This window comes from Morus notabilis, unplaced genomic scaffold (assembly GCF_000414095.1).
Source record: "Morus notabilis unplaced genomic scaffold, ASM41409v2 Scaffold46, whole genome shotgun sequence".
Lineage (NCBI taxonomy): Eukaryota > Viridiplantae > Streptophyta > Magnoliopsida > Rosales > Moraceae > Morus > Morus notabilis.
In genome coordinates, this window is record NW_010365505.1 from 827,353 (window position 1) to 844,780 (window position 17,428).

The 17,428-nt window shown below is 35.9% G+C and overlaps 2 protein-coding genes across 3 annotated transcripts in view; one reads left to right on the top strand and one right to left on the bottom strand.

The window, feature by feature from the left end:
• The window catches only part of LOC21408005 (serine/arginine repetitive matrix protein 1), a 5,186-nt gene extending 558 nt beyond the window's left edge, over positions 1-4,628 (bottom strand). The window contains exons 1-11 of one of the 2 annotated variants that reach the window (XM_024172299.1): positions 4,397-4,628; positions 4,099-4,188; positions 3,782-3,904; positions 3,276-3,443; positions 3,101-3,187; positions 2,827-2,963; positions 2,385-2,423; positions 1,309-2,187; positions 823-975; positions 564-689; positions 7-450 (exon numbers count right to left, since the gene is read on the bottom strand). In XM_024172299.1, coding sequence (XP_024028067.1) covers positions 7-450; positions 564-689; positions 823-975; positions 1,309-2,187; positions 2,385-2,423; positions 2,827-2,963; positions 3,101-3,187; positions 3,276-3,443; positions 3,782-3,904; positions 4,099-4,188; positions 4,397-4,417 — 2,267 coding nt within the window. In that variant the 5' untranslated portion in view covers positions 4,418-4,628. Of the gene's footprint in view, positions 1-6; positions 451-563; positions 690-822; positions 976-1,308; positions 2,188-2,384; positions 2,427-2,826; positions 2,964-3,100; positions 3,188-3,275; positions 3,444-3,781; positions 3,905-4,098; positions 4,189-4,396 lie in introns of both variants that reach the window. The other variant, XM_024172298.1, reaches the window with a different exon arrangement.
• A 6,003-nt stretch (positions 4,629-10,631) lies between these two features.
• Positions 10,632-15,222, top strand: LOC21408006 (transcription initiation factor IIA large subunit). Its single transcript, XM_024172317.1, has 11 exons — positions 10,632-10,995; positions 11,248-11,418; positions 11,500-11,676; positions 11,904-11,955; positions 12,029-12,087; positions 12,308-12,433; positions 13,251-13,388; positions 14,169-14,232; positions 14,388-14,548; positions 14,662-14,745; positions 14,848-15,222. The coding sequence occupies exons 1-11, from the start codon at positions 10,879-10,881 to the stop codon at positions 14,869-14,871; spliced, it is 1,173 nt and encodes a 390-aa protein (XP_024028085.1). The 5' UTR covers positions 10,632-10,878; the 3' UTR covers positions 14,872-15,222.
• Positions 15,223-17,428: the final 2,206 nt, after the last annotated feature.

The window sequence follows — 17,428 nt, forward strand, 5'->3', positions numbered from 1 at the left end:
CGCTCTTCTCTTCTGCGACGTCTGTCCTCGCGTTTTTGCCGCTTCTTCTCCTTGCGCAATCTCTTTTCCTCTTTTCTTCTCCTCTTAGCTTCCTTCCTTTCCTCTTTTTCAGAATCAGAAATGTAATTATCATCTGAAGCTGCTTTTAGTCTTTCAGATCTTTTATGCTTTCTCCTTTCCTTATCTCCAATTTTGCACTTTACATTTTCCTCGGAATCCGAATCAATGCCACTACGGTCATTACCAATTTTTTCAACTGATGTGTGTGTAGAATCTAATCTAGAATCCTGATTGCTCTCCTTGGCATTGTTCGAACGAGAGCGGTTTTTCTCCTCAGATTTTCTACCTTCACCAGAATATAACGCCTGCTGCCTATCATCTGGTGGTGAGTCTCTATATGCTGCTGGGGACCTTTGTCGATCGGGAGTATCAGGGATTCTAATCCTCTCCCTGACAAGAATGTTTTATATCCTCAGAATAAATGAAAAAGATAGACTAGAAGAATCTAACTACCAACGAAAGACAACGAAGATCAACAATATGACAAATTGTAGGTTTCTTACTTCCTTTCTTCATTCACTTCTGGGCTATTGCAATGATCTTTCAGTTCTTTTTGTTTCCTTGCAGGACTAAAGCTAACATCCCGAGTCATTCGCCCCCTTGGTTGTCTCGAAGCATTCTCATGTGGACTAGATAACCATTAAAAGCAGAAAATAATATAAGGATAAATTAGAACATAGATGATATATGGTAGAACAGCTATAATATGAAGATAAGAACATTCAAAGATTCTAAGGAAAGATGTCCAGTCAAGACGAATACCTCCTTTCTGCACCATCACTTTTCCCTTCACCCGATGGTGATCTTGACCTTGCTGGAGATCTCTCTGGCGATGGTGATTGGGACAAAATTATGTTATGGGAATCATTTTGACTCCTTGATTCTCTCTGCAGTGACCTCAGAGAACTAGAGGACCTACGTGCAACAAAAGAATTTTTTCATGAGTCCAAGAACAGGGTTATTTGTGAAATAGCTAACGTTGATCAAAATGCCTTCGAGAAAGTAGTAAATGCAACCACAAAATGAAGCTGCCTACAGAAAGCAATAGTACAATCATGTGCCTATAAAAAGTGAGAGTATGTTCACAGTATCTCAAACTTCAAAAATAAGGTAACAACAGCTACACAACCCCCCTAAAACAACATAGTAGACATCCTTCTCCCCTCCATAAAATATAGCATACCCAATGAAGAACAGTTGAACAAATGTAATTGGTATGTTAAAAAAAAGAGTTAGGATGCTCCTAACCTCATTCTTTCATTGGGCAATTGCATGGAAGATCTTTTCCGGTGCTTTGGAGATTTCATCCTGATTGGTGAATGGGAACGGTGACGAACAGGAGAAGAACTCCGTTCTAAAGGTGAATGAGAGGGACTTCCAGGAGTTGATCTCCTCCCACTAGCAACAGGTGATCTGTGGCGTGCAGGGGATGCATACTCATGCTGCGATATTGATGAAGATCTTTGTGACCTGCGTTGTACAGGAGAGGGAAACCTGCGATGAATCGGAGTGGGTGACCTTCGCATTGGCAAGGGTGACATGCGACGGCGTATAGGTGAAGGAGATCTACGGCGTTGCACAGGTGAAGGTGACGTACTACGTTGCACAGGTGATGGCGACCGCCGGTGACGCACTGGCAATGGTGACCGGTGGCGACGAACAGGTGAGGGAGACCTTCGACGGCGTGAAGGAGACGGTGACCTTCGACGGCGAACAGGAGACGGCGATCTGCGGCGGCGAACAGGTGATGGTGATCTGCGACGGCGAACAGGTGATGGCGATCTGCGGCGCCGAATAGGTGACGGCGATCTGCGGCGGCGAACAACAGATGGCGATCTGCGGCGGCGAACAGGAGATGGTGATCTGCGGCGGCGAACAGGAGATGGCGATCTGCGGCGGCGAACAGGGGATGGCGATCTGCGGCGCCGAATAGGGGATGGTGATCTACGTTGATACAGAGAACGACGCCATGGAGGAGATGGTGATCGGGTTCTCCTCAATGCTCTTCCTCTAATAGGAGAGAGTGATTTTCTGGGTGAATGCCTCCGAATAGGTGGTGAAGAGGTTATTGAGCGACCTCGTACTTCTGGCGACCTGGACATACTCCTTGACCGGCCTCGTCTTTCACTAGACATTTATAATTAAATGCGATGTTATAGTCTTGAAGTACGAGAAATGTATTATATTAAGAGAATCGCCAAGATAAACTACAAAATCTACTATATGTTATGCTAGTCTTACATAAGTTAAAAAAGGAAAATTCTCAACAAAAAAATAAAAATATAATAGTAAGTCAGCTGCTACTGAAAAGTAGAAAAACATACTCTGAATAGCTTCTGGTATTAGACCTTGAAGGTGAGCCTCTGCTGAGAAAAAAAAAATTAATAAAGCTTAGTGGACTTGATGAATAACAAAACAAAAACAAACAAAAGCAATCTGATTAAGGGAATAAAAGAAATTTATAGATCTTTAATATCCACACCAGAAATTTATGGATCTTGCTCTTGTAATGTAATTTAAAAAACTGTTGTACGCATTGTAGCACTGTGTGTATTAACTCCGATGAATCAATCAATTGAAAATTTAATGATTCTACCACATGTTTTTTCTAAATAAATTTTTTTAAAGCTCAATGAATCATAATAATAAAACAAATCTACGCTGCCCAATTCTAGTAAAATCCAGAGTTCCTCATCTCATGAAGAAGAAAGCACAGATACAAGAAATTTTTCCAAAACACCACTGGAAGGTAAAACATATCTGTACCTGTCCCTAGCTCTCACACCATTTCTCTTATCAATTTCTTGCTCATCCTCAAGATGGTCGGTCGAAGCCCTCGGCAATGTGTGCTTTGAGTTCCCCTCCAAGGCAGCATTACTTGCTTTCGTTTCAACCCCTCCGTCCTACAGTAGTTTGAGGTAAAGGAATGAACCCAAATAATTGCAGAAGCTAGCTGAACGCATGAAAACACAAACGAAAGTTAAAACCAAAAAACTCAGCTCCAGAGAGTGTAACTCCAGCATGAACAAAATAATATTACCATTTCCTTCGATCTCTCTTCTTCGAGCTCTCTACTTTCCCTGTCTTTCTTCTTCTGAATTTCATTTGCTATCCGATCAGCCTCCTCCTGCCCAAGGATCCATGTTATGCATAAAACATAAAAATAACTTGCGTGAACACACCAGAAGTAACTACAAGACTAATTGAATGTTAACCTTCTTCTTCCTCGTTTCTTCTTGCTTAGCATCCAGAAACTGTTGAGGAACACCACTAGCATTCTTCTGGGCACTTAGTAGTAGAGTCCAAAGCTCTTTCATAAACTTTCCAGTATTCTTTTCCATAAATCCAGTAAGTGAAATTTGAACTTGCTTCCCATTCACTTCCTGCAACAACAAATAAACGCAGTTCTAATTTCTCTTCTTGAAGAATAGATTCACCTTATAGAACTTTAACTTGATATTCTAATACCGAGAAACTATACAGACTATGCCAGAAGAATATAAACAATCCTAGCCCAACTAGGTACCATAAAAGTGAGGTTTGACTATGGCGATTTTTCAATTCATATGGCAAGTAATGTTGTGCCTATCATATCAGCGAACCGTATGCAACCTTAATAGGGGAGTCAAGCACATAAATCTAGTTGAATGTAACATGCTAAACGATAAATTTCAATATAGTTCTCACTAGATAAAGCTGAAATAACAGTGAATTAGAATACCTTTCCATCCAAAAGACCATAAATGAAGTTGATAAGCACTTCATCTTCAAATCCGAGAAGTTCTGTCACCCTGTTAGCGATCCATGGTCGGACAACATTCATGCTCACCTTCGTCATGTCCACCTACGAATACATTACGCGTTACCGGCTGATGAAAAGCCCACAATTTTAACCCATTCTCTCAACTTAGCTATTACTCAAATACGGAAATAGTAATCAATTTCCGAAACATTAACCAATTACCGAAAACAAACAAAAACCCAGCTTCAAAATATATTGAAATAACCAAAAGAAGAAGAGAAGAAGAAGAAACGAACCAAATGCTCCAATTCAGGAGCAAATTTTTGCGATTTCAAAAGCTTCGCCTGCTTGTTCGAGAACCGCGTGTCCTGATCCGCCGACGTACCCTAAACGAACAGAATCCAAACATGTTACTCAACCCAACTTCCATTCATTATCCAAATTCTATTACAAGTATCGAAGAAAGCTCGTCAGTAATTCATTAGAAAAATAAACAAATAAACAAATATCTGAACAGTACACAAGCAATCGAGATTAAAATTGAGAAATCAAACACAGCAAGAGACGGAATTTTGAAACCCGACCAGAACTTACCCGGAAGAATCCGCCCGACATTTTTCTAGGGTTTTGTATTGGAAGCCAACTGAGTCGGTAGAAATGTCGAACGAAACGGGAGAAACTTAGCGAGCACTGGGGGAAAGAGAGGAATGGTTTTTCCTTTTTAGCTTAACTAGTGTTTACGCCATTGATTAAGCTCAGCTATGTCTTGCGATGGCTCTGAGGATGACCGAATCTCAGAACTCGAAGCCAAAACTCTAATGGAACCCTCAAGCGCCAACAGAGAGTACCCTTATAACGTGACTGGGGTTTGGTGCTGATTCTCCGTAACCTACATGACGTGTATTTACGAGTTTATCCTCTTTTGTAATGATCTATTGTCACATTAACTAAGGTACATTTCATTTTACTTACGGTAACAAATTTTTAAAAATTATCATATTTAATTTTTTTATTATAATAAAAAATTTTCACATAAAATTATATTTTAATTTAAATTAAAATTTTAAATTAATAAATTAAATAGGTCCTAATTTTTATCTTCTTTCATTCAACAACAACAAAAAAAATAAACAAAACAAAAACAAAAAACTAATTTATCTTCTTAAGTAATTTTTAAAGTGATCTTTTTATCTTAATTTTTTTAGGAAATATTTATTCTTTTTTTATTTTTTTAAGGAAAAAGATAAAAAAGAAGTTAATGATAAGGTCTCTGACTACTTAAAAAAAAGTCTCTAACAAGTATCATTTAATTCATAGATTTGAACATAAATATTTTCCTAAAAAATAACAAAAATTTAACTTTTTTTTAGAGAAAATACTATAGTTAAAATGTTTGAATTGTCATTCAAACTCGCAACACAAGACAAACTAATTCTTAGTGTGATTATTTAGGACTTGTTCTTTTGAGTAAAAAATTCAAAAAAATGCAACTCGAATTACAATTTTATTCGAGTTCATATTCTTTTAAGTTTAAACTCAAGTTTAAACTCGAGTTTATGACTAAAACTCGAGTTTAAGTTTCCCCTTCAACTCGAGTTCAGAAACTCGAACTCAAATTAATGAACAGTATTTTTTCTATTCTTAAAAATGCTATAACTTTTTCGTTTTAATTCTGATTGAGATGATTTTTTTTCTATGCGTTGACAACGAAAAGACAAATAAAACCCGACTCATATATCCTATTAAAATTTTTCATCAGCATTGAGTTTTTATTAAAATACTATCTAAATACAAATTTAAGTTTTGACTCACTCAAACACAAACTCAAAAAGATTCTTATCTCAAACCATAACTCAAATGTACACAACCAAACACAAACTCAAGTTACAAGTTCAACTCAAGTTATAACTCAAATTCAACTCAAAAATTATACTCAAGTTAAACTCTAAAAGAACAAACCTTTAGTTTTCGATTTAATTTTATAGATAAAATATCCCTTAACTTAAAAGTCGTAAACTTGGCGTTTATGGCATACATAAATAAGTTATGAGCACATGGAACATATAATTGAGATCTAGAACGAAATTACATAACCCTAAAACGCCATTTAAAAAATACCAAAACCAATTGCAACCACTGTTCTACTTATTATTTTAGTCCCCCACCACCATTATTTATTCAAACTATAAGTTGAAAACCCAAGATATCAACCAAACCCCTCTTGCCCATCGTAGTGGCGCCCACCCACCCCACAAAAGCCACCATGCACCACCCCATGACCCAACAACCCACCCCTCGCCACCTTAAGAGCACCTTGTGCCACCTGCTAGCCACCTTGTGAGCATCGCACAAGCCACTCGCGCCACACCTTAACCAAATAACCTACTCGATCCAACCCATGCTATCCCTACAATCCACCAAAATAAGCATTGTACGAGCCACTTTGTGCCACCACAAATCCCATGTGAGCGTACCTACCATCAGCTCCTTTATTATGACTCGGACTCTCAGTGACGGAGGCATGATTTTTATTCAGTAGGGACTTAAATATTTTTTAAAATATTTTGTTGAGACAAATTGAATGTTTTTAATTTTAGAGGGGTTATATTTAATTTAACGTAAATTTAAGTTGATTTGAGTAAAGATAAAATTGAATTTTTCTCAATTTTGTGGGGGCTAATTAAAGTATTTGAAGATTTGAAGGATTTCTTGTGGTTATTTTGTTAAAATAACAAGAACATTGGCAAAATTTTAAAAGAACAAAATATGTGAGTGGGGACTTGAGCCGAGATAACATGGCTCCGTGCCTGCGGACTCTATTTTCAGTTGGAGATGATGTTGTGTCCATTGTCCATAAATATGTGTTTTTATAATTATGCTTTACAAGAAATAACATCTCATAGCTAGTAAATATAATATTTTTTGTTTAAAAAAAATACTTTGAACATACGTGAAAAATAATTACTTTGGTGGATTAAGTGGGACAAAGAATATTTATTGAGAGAACATTTGATAAAATGCTATTTTAAAAGATTACATGAAAAAATGTTTAAGAGGTGACATGTTTGAGAAGAAATTTATAAGCTAAATTATAGACAAAATAATGTGAAACAATTAAAGTGTTCCTCTTTTGTGAGTTCTTGTGGTTTGATTTTTGGTTATGGATTGACTGAGATGGTCTTTCAACCTTGAAGTGATATTTAATTCAAACCATCTAAAATCACGTTTGGACATGTTGAACTTATTTACTACGGTAAAACCTTGGCTTTATTTCTGCTTTACTCGTAATTTTTACACAAATTAAACACCAATTTAGACTTTATTCCCTGTTTAGATTACATGTGTTTGACTAAAGTCGTATAACGTGTTATTTAACATATATATTTAGAGAGATAGGATTGTAAGAAAACAATTTGAACAGGAATATATTTGTAAAAAAATATTTTAACTGAGCAATTATAAAAAATAATTATAATTTAACATAGTAGAATCAAAATATATATGATATTATGTGAGAAATGTGAAAAAAGTGGAAATGAGAAGAAACACAAATGAATGACAAGTATGTAAATAAAAAATAATTGAAGACTAAAGAATAAAAAAAAAAAGCGAAAAAAAGGCGAAGGAAACAACGCTATATGTAGGAAATGAGAGCTATTTGCGACCTTTATAATAGTAAGATAAGGTAAGTTGAGATGAATTTTTAACATATTTACCATTAATCTCTAATATTTCAACGTGAATGATCACTTTATCAAATAACATGAGGTGGAGTGAGGTAAGACTCAGTCCTGTTTATTTTATTAATTTAATTCAATTCAACTCACAATGGAAGAGTTTAGATTGCTGTCTCTCTTTAGTTGTCCCAATTGCTATCCTCTCAATCACAATTTACCACATCCATATGAATTAACAGAGTTGTTAACGTTTTCCTGGTTCTTCTCTCTTAAAAAAAAAAAAAAATCCTTCAAACAAAAACTCCTCTTTGCTCTTTTGTCCTTTAGTTTATTTTTCACAAAGACTTCATTTCTGCATCTCTATCAAAAAGTCTAATCGATCTTTAAAAATTTAGGGTGCTTTGGTAGTTTCAAAAACATAAAAAAATATAATTTGAGTTATAACTTTATTTAAATTCATATTATTTTAAGTTTGAATTCGAGTTTGGGACTAAAACTTGAGTTCAAGTTTCTCCTTCAACTCGAGTTCAGAAACTCAAACTCAAATTAATGAACAATATTTTTTCTATTTTTAAAAATGCTATAATTTTTTCGTTTTAATTCTGATTGACAATGAAAAGACGAATAAAATCTCACCCATATACTCTATTAAAATTTTTCGTCACCATTGAGTTTTTATTAAAATGCTATCTAAATATAAATTCAAGTTTTGATTCACTCAAACACAAACTCAAAAAGATTATTATCTCAAATTATAACTCAAATGTACACAACAAAACACAAACTCAAGTTACAACTTTAACTCAAATTATAACTCAAACTCAATTTAAGATCTTCACTCAAGAATACCTAACTCAAAAATGTAAAAGAACAACCTCTTGCTTTTTCCGTTACAAAAGCCAGATGGAAACCATCAGTGTTGCTGTTGCAATAAATTTTGCTCTTCCAGTATTGATTTCATGTTTACCTTTGAAGAGAAAATTTTTCTTTGGGTTTTGTATTTGAAAATAAGATGAAGCCATTTTTATCCTCAACATTCAACAACTATACGACGAAAGATAAACATGAGGAAGAAAAAAGAAAAAAAACAACTGCGTTTTTTCTTTTCCAGAAAAAAGAAAACCACTTCTTTTTTTATTTTTAAGAAAAACCAACCCCTCTGTATTTTTGGATGACAAAATTAGGAAGAAGACCATTTGGTCCCTCACATTGTAAATATATAAATGACGAAAGTCCAGAATTGACTTGCAAAACCTGAAAAAACTGATGGAGTAACCTTTGAAGGATGGACACGGAGAGGCGTCTCCAATATACAGATCATATTCAAGGAAATGGCTGGTCATTTGTGGATAAAATGAGAACGAAAGGTACAGTGGCAATAGAAAAAGAAAGTCAATGATGGTTGACGGAGGGGTGGATGGAGGAAGACAATGGCTGTGTTTAGAATTGATATCGTTTTTTATTTTTTATATTTTTTAAAAAAAAATGAGAACGTTGCATTTGACGTAATAAAGATAAAAAATATAAATTAAAATAATTTTTTAATTTAGTGTAAAATGATAGAGAAATAAAAAATAACTTTTAGTCGTTTTTTATTTTTTATTTTTATTTTCTCCTCTCTTGAGATAAAAAACATTTTCATACAAAAAATAAAATCCGCTAATTGCATTTTAATTGCTAATTTTTTTAAGTTGAGTTGAGTTGATGTGGCAAATTGTGATTAGGGGACAACCAAGAAGGGACAACATATTTGAACTCTAGATTGAATTGTGAGCATACTTAAAGACCTCATTCATTTTACCGATTCAAGTTTTGTTACTGTAAAAAGCTTTAAAAAACAGTCACATCTAACTTTTTTACTACAGTAAAAAGCTCTCACATAAAGTCACATCTCAACTCAAATTAAAAACTTGAATCAACGAACTAAATAAACCCTAAATTCGTGTTTAATAAGCATTTAATATGAATTATATTCTCTATTTTAAATTGAGTTAAACTGTCTAACTTAATGTGTTTAGTATGAGAATTTGTGTCATGGTTCGAATCATAGTTCGTGACTCGTTACAATATTTTCTCTCACAAAAAACACATGTAAACCGATAAGAGTTCTGAATCACGGTTCTGAATTCGCGAATCAAACATCCACTTAACTCTCTTAAAGTTCAGCCGTTCAAACTATTTTTAAACAGTAAAAATGTGTCAACACCAAAAGGTAAATCCAATATATTTTGACAATAATTACAAAAAAAAATCCAAAAAAAAGGGTATAAAAATAGTATATATTTTAGCAAAATAAAAAATAGCATAGTTTGACATATTGTAGTTTGTGTTTCCAACTAGTGTGATCATATAGATTCATGATCCGTTTAGTTTATTGATTTGAGTGTTTAGTTTAAATTGATATATAATTTTATATGAGAATTTTTTACTATAATAAAAAAGTTAAATATGATTATTTTTATAATAAAATTTGAATTGGTGAAATAAACAGGATCTCAATAAACAAAACTAGTTATGGTCACACATGTGTATTAACACACGGCCATAAGTCTCAATACTCAGACGCACGATCAAATTCGGTGGATGTTGCACCGATCAGAACCGTTTAAGTACGTGTGGGTCCCACACCCAACCACAGGAAAACGAATCCGATACGATGATGGACGGCCGAGCAGACGGCCGGTGGGCGGTGGAAGATCAGATCTGGGTCTCTCTGTGTATTTGTGTCTCGTCTTTCCCGCACAAATAAAAATCACGGATAGAGAGAAAAGAAAATAAAAATATAGGGGTTGTTCTTTTGCAATAAAACTCAGAAAAAGTTTAAAACTCAAGTTACAACTTTAAAACTCAAGTTACAACTTTATTCAAGTTCACGTTCTTTTAAATTCCAATTTTATTCAATTTTACTCAACTTTATTCAAGTTATAACTTCAACTCAAGTTATAATTCAAATTTAACTCAAAAATTACACTAAGTCACGCTCCAAAAGAACAATCCCATAGAAATTAGAGCCTACGACACCCAAAAAAGCGGGTTTGCCCGACCCGAACCCTCAGGATCGCGCGGATTTCGACACGTGGAACGCACGCTTATAATCGGATGCAAACCTATTTATATTCCACTCTTTATTCTCATTTTCTGTTCCGCTCTCTCTCTCTCTCTCTCTCCCAAATCGTCGATCTGTTTCTCACTCATCATCTCCCCAAACCCTAGACCCTTCCGGTCCTTCTCCGTCCCAATTTGGCTATTCGACTCCTCGGTGCCTTCGATTTTCTCTCCCTGTAGAAATTTTCCTTTCCGTTTTCCTCGTGAGACTTCGTCTTCTTCGGATCGGTGACGTCTGTAAGGGGGATTTCGTCGGAGGTTGAAGGGGAGAGGAATCTTCTGGAGGGAACAAACATGGCGACTTCGACGAGCGCCGTCTACGTCAGCGTTATCGAGGATGTCATCAGCAAGGTCCGCGACGAGTTCATCAACAACGGCCCTGGAGAAGACGTTCTCAAGGAGCTTCAAGGAGTAATTTTAAAAATCCCCTTTCAAGTTCTATTTCTTCATGATTAATTTTCGTTTCCTATTTTTGTAGTTTTAAATGCTCGTCGGCGGTTTTTTCTTTCTCTTTTTTTTTTTTTGGGATGTTGAAGTGATTAGGAGTTCTGTAGTGGACTGGTTCGGAATTGGATCTTTTGTTTAGGGTTTTTGAGATTCGGATGAGATTTGAAAGCTTAAGCAATATTTTAGCTGAAATTGTTTCTTTTTGGGAAATTTCAGATGTGGGAGGCGAAAATGATGCACGCGGGTGTAGTAAATTCTCCCATAGAGAGGTCCGGGGCAGCAAAGCCCACACCTGGTGGTCCAATCACCCCAGTTCATGATCTTAATGTACCCTATGAGGGGACCGAGGAGTACGAAACTCCAACAGCCGATATGCTTTTTCCTCCGGTGAGTCTGATTCTATGATTTTCTGGTAGTTTTCTGTTCGGTTTTGATTTTGGTAGTTGAAGTGATTTCTTTGAAATGCAGACACCGTTGCAGACTCCCATTCAAACACCTTTACCGGGAACTGCAGACATTTATAATATTCCCACTGGGCCTACTGACTATCCTGCGTCTGGAAATGAGACCCCTAGTGGCGGCGGCGGTGGCGGAGGTGGCGGTGGTAATACTGATATGAAAGGTGGAAGACCTAGCCCATACATGGTAAACTCCAGATGGTTTGCGTTTATTCAGTGTGTGTTTTCATTGAGAAAGGGCTCAACATTTGTATACTCTTATATGAGTATATGCTGCTCTTTTTTTTTTTTTTTTTTTTTTCTGAACTGCAAAATGGAACTGGGACTTAGGCTGAGAGTGGTTTAACTTCGTTAATTTCAGTTTCTTTGGTGGCTTAAAAATAATGTGTGATCATATTGTTTGTATTGTTGCAGCAACCTCCTTCCCCTTGGATGAGCCAGCGGCCTTCACTTGATGTCAACATTGGTAAGCATAGTTGCATAGAACGACAATTTCTGTTTGCAACGGTGCTGTAGTAATTAACGTTGTATTGTTGTAGCTTATGTGGAAGGGCGGGATGAGGTGGACAGAGGGACCTCTCATCAACCCCCCACACAGGTAAACCTTGTTGTATATTCATAAGAAATTGTGGAAAAATGAATGTTTCTGATTGGGAGAAAACGCAATGTTAAAGAGTTGTAGATGGTTAAGCTGTACATGCCTCCATCCAAAGTCACATTTCTTAATTGTTCTACTTGGATTTATAATCTCATATGAAGATGATATCGATTTGTTTTCTTTGTGGTTAATATTGTATCTTATCTTGGATAAATTCCAGGACTTCTTCATGCCGCCTTCCGGCAAGAGAAAACGTGATGAACTGCCTTCGCAGTATCAAGCTGGTGGATTTCTCCCCCAACAAGACGGAGCTGGAGATGTTGCCCCTGAAGTTTTTGAGATTGAGGTTTGTACTTTACATGTTTTCCACCCTTTATATGAGGAGGTTTTAGACATTCTGCCAGTGTCATCCAAGTTTCCATGTGCCCATCATTTGAAGATGTTGCCACCATCAATATCAGCTTCCATTTACGACATTTAAGACGATCTGTCTTTCATTGTTGGATCATTCTTTCGGTACAAGTACTGTTTGTTGACAGTAACCGCTACACATCATGTTTGTGTTCTTGTATTTGTTTGTTGAGGTGCATTTTAATATCATTAATGGCACGGGATGTATAAAGAACCTAGATAGCCAAATAAGACATTTATGGTTTCTTATAGCTAAAAATATAACGGAAACTTCAGGCAATAATGGTTTTTAATGGATAGAATAGCAGGAAAACTGTAACAAAACTCTCTTTTCAATAGCTCGTTGGATCAAAATTATCCTGGACCGTTGTGAATCTAGAATTGGGATGGTTTCTTCTAGCTAAAAATATAACGGAAACTTCAGGCAATAATGGCTTTTAATGGATAGGATAGCAGGAAAACTGTAACAAAACTCTTTTCTCAATAGCTCGTTGGATCAAAATTATCCCGGACCTTTGTCAATCTAGAATTGTGGGTTAATAGTGATAGTATAAATTATTATTATTATTATTATTATTTATTATTTATTTTTTTATTTTTGCCTCCTTATCATGCACTATGTAAGTACAACAACTTAAGCTCTAAACTTCCATGGCTTTATTTTTAGGAATTCAAGTTTCCTTATAATATGGACTGACACTTTCAATACTAGGTTACTTACTAGCAGCACTTATCAGCTTATTACCTTTCAGGTAATTGGAGGAAGCACTTCAGATGGCACACGTGGAAATAGTGAGATATTGGCAAGTGTATTGGGGGTATCCTCAAAGATTCCTCAACTTGATGGGCCCATTCCTGATCCTTATGATGATGTACTTTCTACTCCCAATGTAAGTGCATTCGATGAATATTTCATGTTTCATTTCGGGGTGCTTTTCAACTCTCTTAAAAAGCTATGTATGCATCTGGATTCTGGCATGTAGAGATACTTTTGTTTATCCCATACATATTTCTCATTTGTCCAACGTTTGATATTCCTTGTTTTATGGTTTTTAGATTGAATAGTTTCGATGGTTTCTTGTAAGATTATCTTGATTATTTTCCCTTGAATTTTTGCCCTTACACGATAGTGGATTTATGTCAAAATAATTTAGGTTGTAGATTTTTCTTACAGAGATTGAATCATGTCCTTGACTTGTTTATCTTCGTCTTAAAACTTTTCAAAATAATTGTCTTCGTCTTAGGTTGGGATCTTAGTCAAATGGTCTCCTTGATTTTATTATTATTATTATTTTTTTAAGCCTAAAAGGACGAACTTGTATATTGATAGTGAACAAGATGTTCCCATATGGGATGAGTTGAGTACTTGAATTCCAAATATGTCAGATTTATTGTGAGCTTGATTGATTTTCTGGTTGCTGCCGGTCAATTTAATTCTAGCTAGGATGATAAAGAAAATTCCAATTAACAGTCCTGGATCCTTTTTTTTTTTTGGTTTGTGTGTGTGGATGCAAATCCCATCATACTTATGAGCTGCATTACTGTGTTTACGTTGTTTGACCCGATAATATGCTGTCCCCTTTCGTTATGTGTTCCTCTCCCATTACCATCCCATTCGTTTATTGAAAACTTTGTCAGTAACTTATTGTGCTTTCTACATGTACCTACAGATATACAACTATCAAGGAGTCTTCAATGAAGATTACAACATAGCAAACACACCTGCTCCGAATGGTAAATATCTTAATAAAAAATGTTGGAAATAATTCTGATTACCTAAAAAATGTTGAAAGTAATTCTGATTGAAAGTAATTCTGATTACCTTTAAATGAATAACATTGTTCTAGATGTCTACTAAGATTTGATATTGAAGCCACTTTTTCTTTCAGACCTTCCAGCTGGCACTCCTGCTATTCCTGCTCCAAATGATGTTGGAGAGGATGATGATGATGAGCCCCCGTTGAATGAAAATGATGACGATGAGTTGGATGATATAGACCAAGGAGAGGAGCTAAACACACAACATTTAGTTTTGGCTCAGTTCGACAAGGTCTCTTTTTGTTACTTTGCATTGTTGGTTTCAATTGAGTTTCTTTTTTCCCCCTTTAAGTTGAACTCCTCAAAAAACTTGCATAAATTTGAGCTGTGTATTTGGCTGGGCAGGTAACCCGCACCAAGAGCAGGTGGAAATGCACGCTGAAGGATGGCATTATGCGCATAAACAATAAGGATATTCTCTTTAATAAGGTAAACAATGTCGTCCAATATTGTTGCTATTGTCTCGTGCGTTTTTGTTACACCATCCTAAGCCTCAAGACTTCTTGCTGAAATGCTGCCAAATTTCTGCAGGCAACGGGGGAATTTGACTTCTGATTTGCCTGAGAATTATCTATTTTGCAAATTTAGTGGCAGTGGCCTAAGAAGAGCAAGTCAAGAGGTGCCGTCGGGTGTTTCGTGAATTTTCCTTATTGATTATTATTAAGTGAAAGCTTGAGGGAAAAGAACAGCATGCTTAGTACTTAAAAAAAAAAAAAAAAGATGGGACTGGACGTTGGCTTGTTGTACATAACGGATGAGAGCGTTTTCGGCCTTAAAAATGGATGGTCGCTCGAGGCATTTCTAGATGTTGCAATTCTGTAGTGGAATATATGATTCCATCGACTTTGTATACTTGGACCTTTTTTTTGGTTAATTTATGAATTTGAATTAGTTATCTCTATTTTATGTTTCCTGTTTATTCTGTCTAACCTCCCAGAGCTCTTCCTTTAATCTTCACGACTTTTACAACTTATATAGGTTCTTTATTTTTTTTTAGTTGTTTTGAGACTTTAAAACTTCCGTAAGCAGTCTGCTCTCTTCGGGCATTCTCTTCTCTTTGTTCCTGCAGGCTATGAGTTTCCTTATCATTATACCAATTTCTTCTCTTCTTCTGTTTGGTATGTGTTTTTTCTGTTTTTCTTGGCTAAAATCATCATCTGATAAACGTGCGACGTAGTCACTTGCCTAAAGAATTCATAACGACTAAAAGGCATAAAGAATCCAATTGGAAATGAAAACATTACATACCAATTCTGAATACAGTTCGTTACATAGAACTGATCATGAAACCGGCAGAGTTAAAAAAATCATTGAGCAGGGTTCACGATCATGCACTGCGACTGAAAGAAACTAAAGAGAGAAGAAGGATCTGCGAACGTAGCCGCCTCCTGGCGTTGCCATCTGCTTTCACGTGAACCTCCATTGTCTGTCTTGTCGGCCGTTCCATCTTCTTGTTGTTCGTTACTCTGATCACGTCCACACGTCGACTTCTCACATTTGTGGCAAAAGAACAAGTGGCGACAACAATGGAAATGCCCTGGAAGTATCACCGGCAGGAAGGACATTGGCCGCAGCAGGGGCAGGGGCAGGGGCAGAGAATGTCATCTAATCAAGCAGAAGAGACGCTGACGCTTGAGTATATATATGAATAAATCACCTTGGCTTTGGGTTCTGTCTGAAGTATATATATTTGGCTTAGAAGGTCTAAGTAAGATCTAAGGAAAAGATTAATATATGAATAAATCAACTGAAAGGTTAAGGAGGGGAGATAATTAGAGCTTGGAGATATTCTTTTTTTCAGGATAGGTTCCACAGCGTTAGCCTATCTTTTTTTTTTTTTTTTTTTTTGGACGTTATCAAAAGGGCCCAATCCTTGAAGGTTTTATCTCTTAGACAAGAAGCGTATGACTGAATATATTAACAGATAAAGATATATGAGAGCAATTTCAAACACTCTAAATGATAGAGAAAAAAAAAAATTCACGTTTAATCCCTGTAAAGTGTAACGGAGCACTCGACCCCATGATCCTAACGCAACCCGGAAATATTCTAATAAATCTTTGGGGAGAATCCAGAACAAGCCCTTTGATACCTTCACAAGCGTGATCAAGCTTAATTAAAGAAAAAAACATTATTTAAATTACTTAAATACCGTCACAAACGTGATCACCGTATGTCCTTGTTTTTCATTAACCTGCACTGTGTTCTGTCCACAAAAAGAAAAAAGAAAAAAAAAACTTGCCAAAAAATTCAGGCAAAGCACACGCTTGGCCAAGAAATCAGAGATAGAAAACACATAATATTCAACACACATAGTACTTCAATTTAAGAGTTCATAAACACCATAACTAAACACATGATATTAAACACACGTAGTACTTTAGTTTAGAGTTCACAAACACCACTGATAAACATAATATTAAACACACATAGTTCTTCAATTTAAGAGTTCATAAAACATAATGTTGGCGATGAAAAACTTTTTTTAGCTGAAGTAAACATGTAATACTTTTAAGTTATTTTTGATATAATTTTTTAAATTATTAAATTAAATTGTAATATTCTGTGGGTGGTAAAGTTAGAATAACAAAACTCAATAAGTAACGCGTTTGGTTGTCGAGTTTATAAACTAAATATGTTAATTCAACCGAGTTTCTTATGGTGTCTTCCCCTCACTGGCGCTGCTGCTGCTGGTACAAGGTTCTCCCGAAGTCATATCAATCATGTTCTTTGATTTCTTGGCCAAGCGAGCAACCGGTGGGTGGCGAGCAACCTCCAAAAGATAAATACAAGTGTATTTTCTATTTTTTCTTGAGTTACAAATACACTAGTATTTATTTCTTAAAGGTTGCTCGCCACCCGCCGGTTGCTCGCCACCAGCCTGATCTGCCATGATAACTGAAGAACAAAAAAGAAAAAGATGAAGGAGAAAGAAGAGACCATCGAAAGAGAAACAAGAAGAAGATAAACAGAGTGAGCAAAGATGCGGGAGAGTAAAATGAAATTGTGGGTTGATATGGAATGTTGGTACGTATATATAGGATAGGCTATATTGAAAATTGAAAATTGAAATGATGGGTTGTTAGAGAAAGGGTCATGGGATGCACAAGGA

Excerpts from the sequence above, each read along its gene's own strand:
- LOC21408006 (XM_024172317.1), top strand. The coding sequence starts at position 10,879 with ATGGCGACTTCGACGAGCGCCGTCTACGTCAGCGTTATCGAGGATGTC. Across the intron at positions 11,419-11,499 it reads CCGATATGCTTTTTCCTCCG|ACACCGTTGCAGACTCCCAT; the intron begins GTGAGTCTGATT and ends TTTGAAATGCAG. Across the intron at positions 12,434-13,250 it reads CTGAAGTTTTTGAGATTGAG|GTAATTGGAGGAAGCACTTC; the intron begins GTTTGTACTTTA and ends ATTACCTTTCAG.